Source organism: Oncorhynchus mykiss, chromosome 13 (genome assembly GCF_057628025.1).
Source record: "Oncorhynchus mykiss isolate SJ-2025 chromosome 13, ASM5762802v1, whole genome shotgun sequence".
NCBI lineage: Eukaryota > Metazoa > Chordata > Actinopteri > Salmoniformes > Salmonidae > Oncorhynchus > Oncorhynchus mykiss.
The window spans coordinates 63,289,954-63,309,113 of NC_143034.1; the positions used below are offsets into that span (position 1 = coordinate 63,289,954).

General features: G+C 43.9%; 1 protein-coding gene across 3 annotated transcripts in view; it reads left to right on the forward strand.

Annotated features, from left to right (window-relative positions):
- LOC110539030 (centrosomal protein of 112 kDa) overlaps positions 1-11,690 on the forward strand; it is a 230,858-nt gene extending 219,168 nt beyond the window's left edge. For 2 of the 3 annotated variants that reach the window (XR_016486041.1, XM_090197093.1), the window contains 3 exons: positions 6,014-6,115; positions 9,671-9,735; positions 10,211-11,690. Coding sequence is in view for 2 of the 3 variants with exons in the window: in XM_090197093.1 (XP_090053219.1) it covers positions 6,014-6,115; positions 9,671-9,735; positions 10,211-10,214 (171 nt within the window). In the remaining variant the exon portion in view is untranslated. Of the gene's footprint in view, positions 1-6,013; positions 6,116-9,670; positions 9,740-10,210 lie in introns of those variants that run through there. The other variant, XM_090197094.1, reaches the window with a different exon arrangement.
- The last annotated feature ends 7,470 nt before the right edge of the window (positions 11,691-19,160 follow it).

Here is a 19,160-nt window from a genome sequence, read left to right on the forward strand (position 1 = left end):
TACCTTTGATGACCTTTGGATGTTTTCACTCACGAGACTCCCAGTTACACAACAAATGTTCCTTTTGTTCCATAAAGATTATTTTTATACCCAAAATACCTCTGTTTGTTTGTCGCGTTATGTTCAGAAATCCACAGGAAAGAGCGGTCACGACAACGCAGACGTATATTCCAAATAATATCCATAATGTCCACAGAAACATGTCAAATGTTTTTTTATAATCAATCCTCAGGTTGTTTTTAAAATATATATTAAATAATATATCAACCGGGTGTGTAGGTTTTTCAATAACACCAGGAGAAACAATGGCCGCTCTACTCTATAGCGCAAAACTCACTCTGAGAGCCCCAACCTATCCAATTACGCAATGTGATCTTTCACGCTCATCTTTTCAAAATATAAGCCTGAAACTATGCCTAAAGACTGACACCATAGGGAAGCCATAGAAAAAGGAATCTGGTTGATATCCCTTTAAATGGAGGATAGGCATGCATAGGAACAGAGAGGTTTCAAAATAAGAGGCACTTCCTGATTGGATTTTCCTCAGGTTTTCGCCTGCAATATCACTTCTGTCATACTCACAGACAATATTTTTACAGTTTTGAAAACGTTACAGTGTTTTCTATCCTAATCTGACAATTATACGCATATTCTAGTTTCTGGGGCTGAGAAATAGGCCATTTCAAATGGGTACGTTCTTTAGCCAAAAACGAAAATACTGCCCCCTACACGCAAAAGGTTAACTATGCAAAAGACTAGAAACATGATTGATTTGTAATTCATATATACAGAAAAAAACTATGCATATCTAACTCCCTTCATCTGCATTAATCTGAGGAACCAGGATAGTATTTCAAGGAGATACATAATTTCAACCAGTGGAGAATGTGAAACGCTTTATTGAAAGAAGTTCATTATCCAGGTGTTATGAATGCATAATACATTTATTGTAATTATGATAATTGCCTATGACGGGACTGGCTTCCTCTCTCACATCAAAACATACCTGCAGATGAGAGACAGATGGATAGAGAGAGTGCATGATTAAGCCCTGTTTTTCTTTTGTTCTAACACGGTCAGTAATCATAATCATCAGGAGGTGAAATTCAAAACTGACCTTGGATCATTAACTCTGGGACTACTACATCTGTCTGTATTTCAATGTAAGCATCTCTTTAATAATACTTCCTGTTGTCCCGACCAAGTGACCTCTTGCCTATGACCATGCTGTGCCCTCTGTGTCAGCCAGTTCAGATGCGGGAGGGGTTCACCAAAGCAGCTGATATAATCTAGAGGATTTAGGCAGAAGGGGGAGAGAGATGAAGTGAAGAAGAGAGATGGTTATTGTGTGTGTGGTCTCACCTGGTGTCCACACTAAGTGACTACAGAGTACTTTATGCTGAAAAACAGACACATGAGGACAAACAATAGAAGATAATGTCAATAGAAGATACTGTATGTGACGCAGACACCTATCGGAGTGTACCTGAAACATTTAAATATAGAGGGCTGTGTCTCACCACTTGGTTATTGCAAGGCCAACCCCCCAGGGAAATCAGAACTTGGCAGCAACAGATAGTCCAGTGAAAATGGTTTATGTGGTGTAAATCTGAAAATTAGCAGCTGACATCTTATGGGTTTTTTAATTAATGCATGTGAGACAGGTTGCATGTACAACAAGACAGGCAGAGATGAAGAGAGAAAAAGAACACAGAACAGTTTAATTACCTCTGCTTATGGACACTTTACCCAGCAATAAAGCTTCCACGGCATGTTCCTCGGACAGTGAACATCTGGCAATATCTACATTTTCGACCCCTTGATCAGCTTAGCATAGTAGGAAACTGTATTATGAAATATATATATATATATATACAGTGCATTGCGAAAGTATTTGGCCCCCTTGAACTTTGTGACCTTTTGCCACATTTCAGGCTTCAAACATAAAGATATAAAACTGTATTTTTTTGTGAAGAATCAACAACAAGTGGGACACAATCATGAAGTGGAACGACATTTATTGGATATTTCAAACTTTTTTAACAAATCAAAAACTGAAAAATTGGGCGTGCAAAATTATTCAGCCCCCTTAAGTTAATACTTTGTAGCGCCACCTTTTGCTGCGATTACAGCTGTAAGTCGCTTGGGGTATGTCTCTATCAGTTTTGCACATCGAGAGACTGACATTTTTTTCCCATTCCTCCTTGCAAAACAGCTCGAGCTCAGTGAGGTTGGATGGAGAGCATTTGTGAACAGCAGTTTTCAGTTCTTTCCACAGATTCTCGATTGGATTCAGGTCTGGACTTTGACTTGGCCATTCTAACACCTGGATATGTTTATTTTTGAACCATTCCATTGTAGATTTTGCTTTATGTTTTGGATCATTGTCTTGTTGGAAGACAAATCTTCGTCCCAGTCTCAGGTCTTTTGCAGACTCCATCAGAATTCTTCCAGAATGGTCCTGTATTTGGCTCCATCCATCTTCCCATCAATTTTAACCATTTTCCCTGTCCCTGCTGAAGAAAAGCAGGCTCAAACCATGATGCTGCCACCACCATGTTTGACAGTGGGGATGGTGTGTTCAGGGTGATGAGCTGTGTTGCTTTTACGCCAAACATAACGTCTTGCATTGTTGCCAAAAAGTTCAATTTTGGTTTCATCTGACCAGAGCACCTTCTTCCACATGTTTGGTGTGTCTCCCAGGTGGCTTGTGGCAAACTTTAAACAACACTTTTTATGGATATATTTAAGAAATGGCTTTCTTCTTGCCACTCTTCCATAAAGGCCAGATTTGTGCAATATACGACTGATTGTTTTCCTATGGACAGAGTCTCCCACCTCAGCTGTAGATCTCTGCAGTTCATCCAGAGTGATCATGGGCCTCTTGGCTGCATCTCTGATCAGTCTTCTCCTTGTATGAGCTGAAAGTTTAGAGGGACGGCCAGGTCTTGGTAGATTTGTAGTGGTCTGATACTCCTTCCATTTCAATATTATCGCTTGCACAGTGCTCCTTGGGATGTTTAAAGCTTGGGAAATCTTTTTGTATCCAAATCCGGCTTTAAACTTTTTCACAACAGTATCTCGGACCTGCCTGGTGTGTTCCTTGTTCTTCATGATGCTCTCTGCGCTTTTAACGGACCTCTGAGACTATCACAGTGCAGGTGCATTTATACGGAGACTTGATTACACACAGGTGGATTGTATTTATCATCATTAGTCATTTAGGTCAACATTGGATCATTCAGAGATCCTCACTGAACTTCTGGAGAGAGTTTGCTGCACTGAAAGTAAAGGGGCTGAATAATTTTGCACGCCCAATTTTTCAGTTTTTGATTTGTTAAAAAAGTTTGAAATATCCAATAAATGTCGTTCCACTTCATGATTGTGTCCCACTTGTTGTTGATTCTTCACAAAAAAATACAGTTTTATATCTTTATGTTTGAAGCCTGAAATGTGGCAAAAGGTCGCAAAGTTCAAGGGGGCCGAATACTTTCGCAATGCACTGTATATATATATATATATATATATATATATATATATATATGAATCAGACTTGTATTAGAGAACTCTCTTTTCAAACAGGCAGTACATACAGCCTAACAGGGGACAACACAATTAAGCACTGCAGTGTTCCACTAACGGGCGCTATTCGGCTAAGTCCACCTGCAGTATTTACATCGCATTACATAGCATTCCAGCTGCAGAGCATATCCTCTATAATGTGATCTAGAGCTCTTTGTGTCTGTCCTACAGTACAACGCCCAGGCTAATGATGATCTAATACAGCTGGCTGAAACGTCATTAGGCTGGCGGCCAGGTAGACATCTCTATTATACAGTATTCCCTCTCGCTGTCAGACAAGAAAAGTGAAGGGGTAATATATTACCCCCTAGGAGATCTGTTTCGCTTATCCCCTCTTCCTTTCTTGCTTTCTTTCTCTATTTTTCATTTTACCTCTCTTTCTCATCATCTCTCTCTCGTCCTCTCTCTCTCGTCCTCTCAATCTTTCTCTCTCTCGTCCCATCTCTCTCAATCTTTCTCTCTCGTCCTCTCTCTCTCTCGTCATCTCTCGTCCTCTCTTTCTCTCTCAATCTTTCTCTCTCTCGTCCCATCTCTCTCTCTCAATCTTTCTCTCTCTCGTCCCATCTCTCTCTCAATCTTTCTCTCTCTCGTCCTCTTTCTCTCGTCCTCGCTTTCTCTCGTCCTCTCTCTCATCCTCTCTCTCTCTTTCTCCCCCTTCTCTAGTACTCATAGTTATTAAATTAAACATTCATGGCCTGTCTACTTTGATTAGTCTCAAGCCTGTGAGTAGAGGCTCCAGTCCACCCTGCAGTGTAGCCCAGTGAATTCTAGTTACCCTGAATCTGATCTATGGGACGGACAACGGACAGGGAGTTGTCGGGAGGGCGCTAGTCATTTAGATTGAAGTGTGTATATCCCTTACTGCTGTGGTAACTTAAATACTGCACTGTACGTACTGTATATGCATTAAGAATGCAGCCAGGGAACTTGAATGGAAAGCTTGCAAAGAATCCCAATACTTTTACATTGGATGTGGCTTATGAGGACAGTGATCATTTGACCGTTGTTTGTTCGTTCTGTGTTTTTTGGTCTTGAGTGTTTTGTCTGGGTGCCATCTTGTTATAACTGCCTCCCTCTCAGGGGTTCTACACTTTTTTTACTTGTTGCTTGTTGGCATCCCAAATTACAGCCTGTAAAATATTATTTTTTGCATATGTTTGAAAATGTTCATTCTCAAATTACCCATGGCTCCCTTTCTCACGGAGGAAAGAAACAAAAGAAAATTGATGGACTTTTTCTCCTGATGATGTTATTGGCCCGACACTTTTAAATGAGGTGGGAGGGAGAACATTTTGGGCTAAGTGGCAAAGGCCTAATCTACTGCACACTGTGCTGAGACAAAAAGAGCTGTTCTGTGTTGGGATCATTTATACTCTCCCCCTTTGAAGTGCGTCCAAATCCCTTTCATTGTGCCCCTGAAAGATTCATTACAGAAAACCAGATCAATCAGTTAAATCCACAACAGGAAAATTATTTTTGGAAAACCAATTTTCTAATACTTGGCCTCTCTCTCTCTCTCTCTCTCTCGAACTGAATATCTACAGAAAAATAAAGAGGAAATGCTAAAAATGGCATGCTAAAAATGTAATAGTAGGAATAGTTTGGGGCTCTCCCTAGTTATCAGTCAATCAATCAATCAATCAAATGTCTTTATAAGTCCCTTTTACATCAGCAGATGTCACAAAGTGCTTATACAGAAACCCAGCCTAAAACCCCAAACAGCAAGCAATGCAGATGTAGAAGCATGGTGGCTAGGAAAAACTCCCTAGAAAGGTAGGAACCTAGGACCAAACCTAGAGAAGAACCAGGCTCTGAGGGGTGAAACCTCTCAGTTTGTCATTACAGCATGTCTGCCTACTGAACCTTCAGTACATGCTCTGTGTGTGTTTGTGGGCATGGAGGAATGGCTAACCAAACGTTTTAAACTTTGTAATCAGACTATGGTTTTCTCCAGTGTAATTTAGCTCCAGACAGCCCTCTCTGTGCCCGACATAGGGAGGGCTGGTGTGTTTGATGTGTTCTGTCTGTTCTTTCAAACCCAGCTGGGCCTGGGTCTAAAAGTCAAGGGTGGTCAATTCTGGTCCAGGAGGGCGGAAGTAAATGTCTGCTCAGGCCCAGATTTATTAAGACACCTGATTCAGATAATGATGGTCTCTAAAATGAATATGGTGATTAGTTCATTTGAATTAGGTGTGTTTGTGCTGAGCTGGAACACAAACCTGCAGCTACTGCATACCCTAAGGGTTACGCTGAGTTGGCCACATGTGGTCTATGGTGGCCGTGATCTTTTTATTAGCCAATAGGGGGCGATGTGTGTATAATTACTCTTTGGTCAATTAATAGAAGCTCTTGTCCAGAGACACTTACAATAAGTGTATTGAACCACATCCTCTCTTTCTTCCTGTTCCTCCTCCTGTTCCTCTCCCTGCAGGTGACGGTGGTGCTTCAGGAGTGTGCGATGAAAATGAAAGGGCTGATGCCAGCTGAGCTGCGACAGGAGCTGGAGGACACCATCTCCTCTCTCAAGTCTCAGGTAGGAACAAGTCCTGCATGGGACACTATACACAGGACACTCACAGCCTATATCTAACTCACCAAATTAAACTAATCCACATATCAACTAACTATCAAGATCTTGGTTAGTTGATTAATGTGTTAGTGACCTAGAGTTGTTGACCCCTGACCTATATGGAGTAATACAGACCGAGGTCCCTGTACCTGGGCAATACACTCCATACATCTGTTTCTTCAGATACCAACTATGAACAGTTTTCCTTTGCTGCCATTTTCTTTTCTGCTTTCCTCCCTCTCTACATATTGATAGAAACCATCCCAGACAGAACCCACACTTAGTCTCAATGTGAGTGTCAGCATTGTTTGTTTGATTCCTTGGCCGTGGTGAGGGGATATCATATGGTGGTGTAGACCAGACACCAGAGCCCATAGACATGGCTTTGGACCGGTCCACTTTGAAGCTCCCTCTCTTTCTCTAGGCTCCATCAGATCACACACAATTATTATGATCAATTACACCCCGCGTTTAACCACATTAATACTGCCCCCCAGCCGCCGCGGACAGTCTCCTATTAGTTTAACTGGGCCTTGTTCGACAAGAAAACTGTGGTGGGCGGCGGGAGGGACGGGAATTTCAAATGTAAACAATAGGCCTTTCTGTGTCGGGCTGTGGTGGAGCTGGCTGAGGGAGAGGGGGGCCCCACTAACCAACCAACAACAACATTTGGAGGGGGCCCGCATTTCTAAACTCAAACTGGCCCCAACGCCTGGCTGCTTTGGATAGCTCCGGCTGGATCTCTTTCCAGTCCTGCCACCACAAGCCTCTACCATCGGATATGTTTATACGATGTAATTCACGACCAGAACGGCCTCCCTTTTCATTGAGGATGTCTTGGGTTTTGCACATTACGACGCATTATTTTACTGAAAGAAAGAGTGACTCCATGGCATCCGACCGCAGTTCCGTTTTTGCATACTGGTGCTGTTACTCCTCTGAAAGCAGCAGCTCCGCCTCTCCAACTGAAACGCTAAATCTGTTCCTGAGGTTTCCATCCAAGAGAAGGGAATGTACCATTGAGTTCCAGTACAGTAGTTACACATCAATAAATATTATAACCTTTTTGTTTCATTTGATCTAAAGAGAAGGATTTTTATTTGTTTTCATTTGTTGTGGAAGACAGTAGTATGTACAGTGCCTATAGAAAGTCTAAAGCCCCCTTCAAACTTTTCACCTTTTGTTGCCTTATAGCCTGGAGTAAAATGCATTCAAATCGTTGTTTTTCTCCATTGATCTACACATCCTACCCCACAACTTCCAAGTGAAAATTTTTTAAAATCGATACAAAATAAAACTGAAATATCTTGGTTGTAGAAGTCTCCACCGCTTTCTAATAGCAGTCCTAAATTAGCTCAGGTGTAACCAGTCACCTTCAAAATCACACACCAACTTAATTGGCCTCCACCTGTGTTGAATTGTAGTGATTCACATGATTTCAGGATCAATTCAGCAGTTCCTGTAGGTTCTGGGGATAAAAAATTCTAAGGCCTGAATATCCCTTGGAGCACGGTCAAGATGATTATTAAGAAGTACAGTAGAAAGTGTATGGCACCACCAAGACCCTGCCTAAATCAGGCCGTCGCTCCAAACTGGATGACCGAGCAAGTAGGAGTCCAATGGCAACTTTGAAAGAGCTACAGGTTTTTATGGCCAAGACTGGTCAAAGTGTGTATGTGACAACAATATCCCAAGCACTCCACAAATCTGCCATATAGGGTGGCAAGATGGAAGCCATTATTCAAGAAAGCCCACCGGTTTTGAAGTAGGCAAAGTAGCCATGTGGCAAAACGTTTTGGCCTAAATGCAAAGCGTTACGTTTGGCCAAACCCAATACCCATCATACCCGCAAACCCATCACCCAAAGAACAACGTCCCTACTGTGAAGCATGTTGGTGGTAGCATCATGTTATGGGGAGGTTTTTCAGTGGCAGGTTCTGGGAGACTAGTCAGGATCAAGAGAAAGATGAACAGAGCAAAGTACAGAGAGATCCTCACTTTTCTCACTTATCAGGATAGAAGGGGCAATGAATGAAGCAATGTACAGAAAAGTCCTTGAGGAAAACCTGCTACCCTCTGCAAGAAAGCTAAAACGGGGACGGAAGTTCCCCTTTTCAGCATGACAACGACCTGAAGCACACAGCCAAAGCTACGGTGGAGTGATTAAGGTATAAAAAGGTAACTGTCCTTGAGTGGCCCAGTCAGAGCCCCCACCTACATTTAATTAAAACATTTAAGATTGAAGATTGTTCTCCATCTATGCTCCCAAAGGAGCTTGACAGAGCTTGAGCAGTTTTATAAAGAAGAATGGTCAAATATTGCCAAATCTAGGTGTGCAAAGTTGGTTGAGACCTGGTTGAGACCTGGTTGAGACCTGGTTGAGACCTATCCCAACAGACTGCTGTAATTGCTGCCTAAGGCGCTTCCACCAAGTATTAACTCAGGGGGGTGGAGACATGTCCAATTATGATATTTATGTTTTCTATTTTTAATAAATACTTTTTTCACTCTAAAAAAAGTGTCCTTAAGTGTGGAGTATGGCGTGTAGAAATATTTGTAAAAATGCATGAAACTGAGGCACTGACAAACAAAATGTGAAAAAGTTGAAGGGGGTTTAGACTTTCTATAGTTATGTAGTTAAGGCCTGATACTGCCTCATCTAACCCTTTGGAAGTTAACTCTTTCACTGTATGTAGTTAAGGCCTGATACTGCCTCATCTAACCCTTTGGAAGTTAACTCTTTCACTGTATGTAGTTAAGGCCTGATACTGCCTCATCTAACCCTTTGGAAGTTAACTCTTTCACTGTATGTAGTTAAGGCCTGATATTGCCTCATCTAACCCTTTGGAAGTTAACTCTTTCACTGTCCCCGTAAAGTACTAGTGACCTAGCTTTACTGACCCCATGTCTTGGATTCTCATGGTTTCACTACTGTATCAAAATCCTAACCTCTCACCTATAATCTCACTCAGTCGTCTTACTCCCTAGCCCCTACTCCCGTATGAATTATTTCCTAGCCCCATTCCCCAGTATGAATTACTCCCTAGCCCCCTACTCCCCTATGAATTACTCCCTAGCCCCCTACTCTTTTGTGAATTACCCCCTAGCCCCCTATGAATTACTCCCTACTCCCCTATGAATTACTCCTTAGTCCCCTACTCCCGTATGAATTACTCCCTAGTCCCCTACTCCCGTATGAATTACTCCCTGGCCCCTTACTCCCGTATGAATTACTCCCTAGCCCCCTACTGCCTTATGAATTACTCCCTAGCCCCCTACTCCCATATGAATTACTCCCTAGCCCCCTACTCCCATATGAATTACTCCCTAGCCCCCTACTGCCCTATAAATTACTCCCTAGCCCCCTACTCCCCTATGAATTACTCCCTAGCCCCCTACTCCACTATGAATTACTCCCTAGCCCCCTACTCCACTATGAATTACTCCCTAGCCCCCTACTCCCCTTGACCCCTGACCCCCTACTGTGTGTGTTGACCCCTTACTCTGTGTTGGCTGCAGGTGAACTTCCTCCAGAAGAGAGCTTCTGTGTTACAGGAGGACCTGGATGCCTGTCACAGCAGGAGGTAAATGTCCTGTAACGTGACTGTGATCGAGGCCTGGCGGTGGAAGCCTTTGATGTCTCGTCCATCCATCATGCTGTCAGAGACACTGGATGTGTTTATGGAAAGCATCTATACATACCCTGTGATGAGAGTGGCCATTCAAATAGTCTGCTGCTGCCACCTGGGACAATGCTGTGATCTATCTGGGTGAACATAGGAGGCGTCGAAGTCACTCAAATTACACCACCCAAACCCAACTCAGTCATTTCATTTACTACATTGATTTGACAGGGACAATACACATCAATCAATATTTCTGTAAATGTGCCAGATTTTCCATCTGTAGTCCCGGGCAGGTAGTCAAAACTGAATCTTCTCTATCCTCTTTGAGTAATATAATACTGTTGAGAGATGTGAAGTTCATGAAACATGACATGTGCTTAAACAACCCTCCCTTTTCTCTCCTGTCCTAAACCCCTCCCCTCACCCAATCTAGGTAACCATGGACTGTTCTTCCCTTGGCCACACCCATTATCCGGACATGAAGAATAAGACAGTCTATCAGATGTGAGAAGCATCGCCACAGTTACCAGGCATCACACATCTGTCATGCCATGGGTGCACCAATCAGTTGTGCCAGTTATGTTGGCCACACCCACACTGTTTTTAACTACTATGGATTTGTACATATTTATTCACTGTCAGATTTTTTTTCACATTCCCCGTTAGAAATCAATAATTTTTCATAACTTTTTGTGGATGTTTAATGTGCGTACTATCCATACATACACTATAAATACAAAGTTATGTGGACACCCATTTAAATGAGTGGATTCTGCTATTTCAGCCTCACCCGTTGCTGGCAGGTGTTTCAAATCTAGCACACAGCCATGCAATCTCCATAGAGAGACATTGACACTAGAATGGCCTTACTAAAGAGCTTAGTGATGTTCAACAATTCAGTTTGTCAAATTTCTGCCCTGTTAGAGCTGCCCTGGTCAACTGTAAGTGATGTTATTGTGAAGTGGAAAAATCTAGGCGCAACAACTGCTCAGCCACAAAGTGGTAGGCCACACAAGCTCCCAGAATGGGACCGCCGATTGCTGAAGTGCGTTGCATGTTCGTTGGGAGCTTCATGAAATGGATTTCCATGGTCGAGCAGCCACATACAAGATCACCATGCGCAATGCCAAGCGTCGGCTGGAGTGGTGTAAAGCTCGCCGTCATTGGACTCTGGAACAGTGGAAATGCGTTCTCTGGAGTGATGAATCACGCGTCACCATCTTGCAGTCCGACGGACGAATTGGGTGTGGCGGTTGCCAGGTACACGCTACCTGCCCCAATGCATAGTGCCAACTGTAAAGTTTGGTGGAGGAGGAATAATGGCCTGGGGCTATTTTTCATGGTTCAGGATCGTTAGTTCCAGTGAAGGGAAATCTTAATACTACAGCATACAATCACATTCTAGACGATTCTGTGCTTCCAACTTTGTAGCAACAGTTTGGGGAAGGCCCTTTCCTGTTTCAGCATGACAATGCCCCGTGCACAAAGCGAGGTCCATACAGAAATGGTTTGTTGAGATCGATATGGAAGAACTTGACTGACCTGCACAGAGCCCTGACCTCAACCACATCAAACCCCTTTGGGATGAATTGGAAAGCCGACTACAAACCAGGCCTAATCACCCAACATCAGTGCCCGACCTCACTAATGCTCTTGTGGCTGAGTGGAAGGAAGTCCCCGCAGCAATGTTCCAACATCGAGTGGGAAGCCTTACCAGAAGACTAGAGGCTGTGGTAGCAGCAAAGGGAGGACCAACTCCATATTAATTCCCATGATTTTGGAATGAGATGTTCGACGAGCAGGTGTCCACGTACTTTTGGCCATGTAGTGTATGTTGTTTTTTGTGATTCCATGAGACATACTGAATGTACATACCGAATGCATTGTTTTATTAAAGTCATTTTTTCATCATATTAATTTGTTTGATTGTCAATGAACACATAATTTCTCATCTTAACAGTGTTTTGATCCCATATGTAATAAAAATATTGTATTATTTTTGAGTTGACACACAACCTCAGCTTGCAACGAATTGAGATCTACTCTTTACGACCAAGCCAGAGACCTTGAATCTTCATTGCTCCCATTGGAGCGTGGCAGCCATTTTCTATTCTGAACAGTAGTTCTGTTGTATTGGGGGTTTGTGGTTGGTGCAGATAGAGACCTCTGGTAGTAATGGTGGAACATCCAGCCAAACAGAACAGTAGTTTAGTATGGTTCTGAATGACTCTGGCTTATACCATTGTCTCCACTGGAAACCCATGATGACCTCAGATGTTCCTGTCCATTAAATGGCAGCCGTTTGTGGCATTGCTGTATTTAAGCAGTCCCCCCTGGTCAAATATATTAACACAATGGTTTTGAATGACATGAAAACAACTAGTACTATTACTACTTTTTCAAACTCCCGTCACAAGTAGATGCTTCAAGGTGTAAGAATAAGGACTGTGCAAGAGCAATATTTTGTGAACAGACACAGCATAAACATTGCTACTGCATAGCGGGTTTGATTGAATTCCAGGCCAAGTCTCAGATGCCTGCAGAGCGAGGCTGGTAAGGATGATAACGTTTGTGTGTTTAGGGAGAGGCCTGTATAGTTTACCACTCTTATTACGTATCGTATTATGCTGGACAAGGAGGAATGCATGGGTTTCAATGCTGGCCGGTTCAAGGGAATCCTCATTTCCTGGAAGAAGACGGGTTAGGTTTGAGGCATTATTATTATGTTCCAAAACAGCAGATTTCATTTCAAACAAGCCCTGCGTCCCCATTAGCATTGGAATTGCTTTTCTTGTACGCGTGCTGTTGCGCACTTCCTCAAATTCCCATTGTCCGTGACCTGCTCTACGGTTTCCAAGCGTAACACTACACCACTCCGTATTTATTTTATGTGCTGATTCTGCTGCCTGGGCAGAGAGAGAGAGACTTTCACACCGACAGGAACAGGAATTTAGTGTTTGGGCACCAAGCCTTTGTAGAGTCTGTTGTTTGTGGAAGGGGAGCACGGAGGACTCTCATTCCACCACAGTTGCATCCTAAGACAGTACTAGGACCCCTGGGAGTACTTGGCCTATCCACAGGGGGTACTTGAGAAAACTCATTCAACCATTGGCTTCTTGGTAAAATGCACATGAGGGGTACTTCAGGGATGCCCCGGGCAGAGTAAATTCAGTTGGTGTACAGTAAGAAAAGGTTGGGAACCACTGTCCTAAGAGAACATGTGTGACCCTTCTCAATGAGATGTGCTAGCAGAGAAGCTGGGGTTGGTGGGTGGTTGGAGGTTAGGGGTGTGTTTGGGAAGAATGAAGTCAATGGTTTTGGATGTGAATGTGTGTATTTAGGTTGTCTGAATGAGCTCAGCTTTAGGGTGTGTGTGTGTTCATCACTACAGACCCTGGTTTGATTCCAGGTTGTACCACAACCAGCCGAGATTGGGAATCCCATAGGGCGCCGTACAATTGGCCCAGCATTGTCCGGGTTAGGGTTTGTCCGGGGAAGGCCGTCATTGTAAATAAGAATTTGTTCTTAACTGACTTGCCTAGTTAAATAAAGGTTAAATAAAAAATAACTCAGGCTTCGCATGAGGCCCGGGCTGGAGCATTGGTGCTAAAGGTCAGAGGAGGAAGTGACCCCAGATTCGCTCATTTACATTTAGGATGCATCTCAATAGTCTAAAGTAACTTTCATCTACATTGATGTGAATGGACTAGACAGGTGTCAAATTCCTGATAGACATTCCACCATATTATCTTACGTCATACTGTGTTCCGACAAGTCACTTCAGACTGTTGAGATGCCAAGAATGTACTCCTTTATATCTGTCTACACATAAAATAACTGAGAGTACCTTTATGACACTTCTTCCACACAGCCAACCCAACTGCATAGATCAAAGGTCTTCCTCCTCTCCTCCCTCCTCTCTGTGTTATCTCCCCATCAGAGACAGAGTGCCGACACTGTGACATCATAAAAGGGAGACGGATGTTCCACTGTCCCAGAGTTCTGTATCCCTCCGCCTGGTGGCACAGAACCGAAGCACACCCAGGCAATCCCAAAGAAAGTGTGTGCTGGGGATTTGTTAGTTCCAAATCCATGAAGCACAAGTGTCTTGAGTGATTTTTGTTTTGGGATATGGTCTCTGTGATGGAGAAAGGTCATAGGGGTACTGTTTAGGGAATTGCAAGGTGATTTGAGGTTGAGTTGTCTTGCTGTCCTGCTAGTATAGTTTGTGGGTTATGCATGGTGATGTGTGGAAGCCTACTGTCTCTGACTGTGTGTGTGTGTGTGTGTGTGTGTGTGTGTGTGTGTGTGTGTGTGTGTGTGTGTGTGTGTGTGTGTGTGTGTGTGTGTGTGTGTGTGTGTGAACATGCTAGTAAAGTCAGTGGATCTTTTTATAGAGTTGTTTTCTGACTTAGTCCCCGGGAGACCTGTGTTTGGCTGCTCCGCTCTGCACAAACTGCCTGCATAAATAACCCTGTTTATCACTACAGCATCTCCTCACACACACACACACACACACAGCAGTGTCTCCTCACTATTTATTTATTCTGTTTCCCGTCATGTTTTTCCTCTACTCCTAGAGGTTCTAGAGGTTGATATGGCGATGATCACTGATGTTGACGGCAAACAGTGTTGCTAGTTTTTTCCAGGCCATCACTCAACTCCTGAGTTGTCCCTGAGTTGCAGTAATGCTGATACGGTAGCCACCTGAGAGGCCCACACACACACACGAGGCCGGGGATGGCTGTTAGACACTGGGATAGATAGCAGCTAGCTGTGGTGTTTGTCTGAGTGAATTTGTGTGATTGCAGGATGGAGTTTTGTCAGTGCTGATAGTATAAGTTGAAGTGAAGCCCAGAACAGAACGCTGTGCAGGGCGTTAGTATAGTTCCTCTCTACTCCACCCTGTTCAACTCAACTTCACCCAAGCCAGACCTGAACAGAAAGGTCTGATTCCAGTTAAGTCTTGGGTTGAGATGTCTGATTATCAGTCACATACGCTTGTAGAGATCTGTCTTTCTCTCTGTCTCTCTCTCTTTCTCGCTCTTTTATTTTTCTCTGTATCTCTCTTTCTCCCTCTCTGTACCTCTCTCTCTCTCTCTTTCTCTTTTCTTTCTCTGTACCGATATCTGTCTGTCTCCATCTCTCTCTTCCTCCCTCCTCCCTTTCTCTGTCTAGAACACTGTCTGACCCATTGTCTTACCCTCCAGCAATACACTTGGTATGAACTTAAAATGTACCTCAAAACGCTTATCATATATTTATAGACACACCCCATCACCACATTTTATCAGCCCAGGCAGTCTACAACTAGGCATGGCTAGTACATATTTTAAAGGAGTCATTCATTTGTGTAGTAATGTTATGAAATACATTAGCTAGAATGATACTGAATATGAGCGTATAGGTATAAAAGTCTACGCCTAGTATGAGATTTTAAACTAAAGCCTTGGTGGCATGTCCCTTCTCAACCCTCAGGCCGTTAAAGTAAACCCTTGGTGGCATGTCCTGTCTCAACCTTCATGCCCTTAAACTAAAGCCTTGGTGGCCTGTCCCCTGTCAACCTTCAGGCCCTTAAACTAAAGCCTTGGTGGCCTGTCCCCTCTCAACCTTCAGGCCGTTAAAGTAAACCCTTGATGGCCTGTCCCCTCTCAACCTTCAAGCCGTTAAAGTAAACCCTTGATGGCCTGTCCCCTCTCAACCTTCAAGCCGTTAAAGTAAACCCTTGATGGCCTGTCCCCTCTCAACCTTCAGGCCGTTAAAGTAAACCCTTGGTGGCCTGTCCCCTGTCAACCCCTGAGGTTGTGTGTCCACATCAGACTATGGTCCACCATCACCATGGTGATAATCCTGATGATGCTCCTGACCACGGTAGTGGAGAAACAGGAAGTAGAAAGTGGATCTATCTGAGAGGTAGTCACTAGATGATCATGTTAGAAAGGACAAAATGGTGACTTTGTTCATATTCCAATGCACGTTTAGGGTTAGAGATAGAGATATCCTTAGAGTGAGGGTTAAGGTTTGTGGTTTAAATCCTTAGGGTTAAGGTTAGTGGTTAAAATCAGATTGGTGGTCACAGCGTTCCATACTTCTGCCCTTTTCTCGCAGGCCAGATATGGATGTCTATCTGTGACCAACCACACATTTTATTGTAGTGAACACCTGAGAAAATACCTACGTTCTGTCCTTACCAGCATGGCCAGATAGTGACGTCCTCTCTGAAACGGGTGTCCATCAGCCCTCAACCCCAGAAAGGCGGTCAGAAAGAGAAATGCAGTAAGAGGAAATGAAAGTTATTTGAGAGGAGAGCTTCATGGCCAAATGGGATTTGACTGTGCATCCCACATTGTTTTATACATTGGTAGACTTAAAAGCCATGTGCAAAATGGGATTAAAACTGGGGGGAAAAGACAAATAAATAACCTTCAATAATAACCTCTCTCTTTTTCTCGAGGCCTACTTCTCTTCTTTCGCTTTCTTTCATCTCCCCTTTCTCCCTATCTATTTAATTCTCTTCATCCTCCTCTCTCTCTTTCATTATCTCTTCCCTCTCTCTCTCCCTCCTCTACCCAGCCTCAACATTTATCACACAGTCGCTCCTCATCAGAATGCACCGGTTGCTGTTGAACTCCTGTACTCCCACACTACAGCTGCCGCTGTGCCGCCACAATCCTTCAGAGGCTATTTGGGGTTGAAATTAAAGTTATTTTCCTCAAATTGAACCTTTTAACAAGACACCCTCTTCCCTCCTCCTCCTCCCTTCCAAACAGCCCCATAACAAGCTGGTGAATTGTTGCCCTTCTTTAGCTCACTCTAAGGGTATTAGGCACCATGTCCAACTTCAAAGCCTCTCTTAACTCCACACTTTAATTGTCTGCTCTCCCGGCTCTCTCACAGCATGCCATCTGATTCTGCTAACAACTGCACTTCTCCTTCTCCTCCTTTCGTTCCATCTCTTTTTCCCCTCTTCCCCTCCTCTCCTCTGTCCCCATGTTGTCCAATTCTTCCATATCTTCTTCTCTTCCTCTGTCCCTCTGTTGCTGTTGTTCAATTCTTCCATATCTTCTTCCCTTCCTCTGTCCCTCTGTTGTCCAATCCTTCCATATCTTCTTCTCTTCCTCTGTCCCCCTGTTGTCCAATCCTTCCATATCTTCTTCTCTTCCTCTGTCCCTCTGTTGCTGTTGTCCAATCCTTCCATATCTTCTTCTCTTCCTCTGTCCCTCTGTTGCTGTTGTCCGTTCCTTCCATCTCTCTTCCTCTCCTCTCACCCCCTGTCATCCTCTCTTTCGTTCCCCATCTCCTCTCCTCTCATCGGCCCCTGGCTCCTTTAAAGGCATTGTCCCCTTGTTGTCACCTCTTTAAAGGAGGGAGACACCATTTCCTCTTTGGAGTTGTTTTGCCTCTGGTGTGTACACACCAAACAAATTAGAAACAGTAAACCCATGTCCTCTCAATTCAATTCTCTGCCTCTCTCTCACTCTACCCCACCCCCCACCTTCTCTCCAAACGGACATTCACACTTACTTGTACTCACGGGCCCTCGTTGATAATTGCCATAAGCCTCCCTCTTGGTTTCATTTTCCATTGTCCTCCACCAAATTCTTGGGTCTGGCTTGAGATAAAGGGATGATGACTTCAAAGGGAGCTGCTAAGAGTTTAACCCCGAGCTGAAAAGGAGCAGCAGACAATAGGATAATTGAGAGCAGTTACTGATCACAGGGCTACAGCACTGAGAGGAGAAGGCAACTAGCACACACACACAGTGACACACTTTCACACGGATTTCCACACTCAGACACTCTCACACACTCATACTCACAGATGTTCACTCTCGCACACACTCACACATACATTCTCACACACATGCTCACGCACACACTCTCACACACAATCTCACATACACACACACACTCTCTCTCTCTCTGTTTAGTGTGGAGTTTACAACAGCAGCTGAGATGGCCGGTAGCTAGCATGGGGAGGACAGGTCAGAGCTGTTCAGGATACAATATACCCCCAGCCATAAAAGCACCAAAACATCAGGGGTAGCTAACCCTGCCCTGCTCCTCTCCCCTGTTATGTATCGTTTTATAGGGCCAGGGCAGAATAGGGGTCACTAGGGCCAGGGCAGCTCTGTTCCAGGTCAGAATAGAGGTCAGGCTCAGTAGGGCCTGAAGGTGGAGACTGAGGTGTCCTCGAAGGGGGCCTTGCCATATCAAAGGCCCTGAGTGGGACACGGGGGCCCATCTGGCCCCTGGCAGCAGCAGGAGGTAGGAGGTATAGGGCTATTTCCATGGGGATGGGGTTTTATCTCTGTGCGTTTACTGTCAGAGGTTAGGTCCCCCCCCCCGTTACACCACGAACGGTAAACAAAGGGTTATGGTGTTGGGTTAATGTTCTATGAGTGAGAAGGGATAGATAGAACATCTGCACTGCCAATGGCTTTGAAAAGGAGCTGCATGGATATCCCAATAAACACTGACCTAGACAGCCATCTTGTTCAAATACTAGTTTACAGCGTACTTTGTTGCTCTACTAATCACTGTATGGAGTCCCAGAGGGGACAAACAAGGCAGTCTTCTAAAGTAACATCCAGATGTCCATGAAACCACTGTCTGCCCCAGACAAAACAAGCCCCACAGCTGCTTGCGTCAGTCAATGAGCGCATTATGGGTAGAATGGCTGGGTTGTCTACTACGGGCCTTCTCTCCATCCCATCACATACTCCTCCTCCTCCTTCCATCATACTCCTCCTCCCCCCTTTTTGTGGTGTATAAAGCCGGGCATTGATATCATTGATGTAAAAGGTGGCCTCGTGTGCCAGGGTTGTAGAGCAAATGGGACATTGATAGAAAGGAGATGATTGATAAAAAGGAGAAGAGGCTGAATGCTAAATCAAACATAGTGGTTGTACTCTTCAGTCCACTCTATCCATATGATATAGCCTAGCTATTAATCCTACATTGAGGGAAAGATTTCTCTAGTGTGAAATCAACATAATAGTTTTAAACAGATGTATTTTCAAGCTGTTAACCATGGAGTAAATCAGACTCATTTCTCTTTTCAGTTATGATTGGGTAAGGCAGTTGTTCTAAGCTCATGAGACATTAAGAAATGATATTTAAGCAATAAGGCCCGAGGAGATATACCACGGCTAAGGGCTGTTCTTATGCACGATGCAACACGGAGTGCCTGGATATTGGCCATAGATCAGAAACCCCCGAGGTGCCTTATTGCTATTATGAACTTGTTACCAACAATACATTAACACAGTAAAAATACATGTTTTGTCTTTCCTGTGGTATATGGTCTGATATACCACGGCTGTCAGCCAATCAGCACTCAGGCTTGAACAACCCAGTTTATAATCTTCAATGACCAATGGG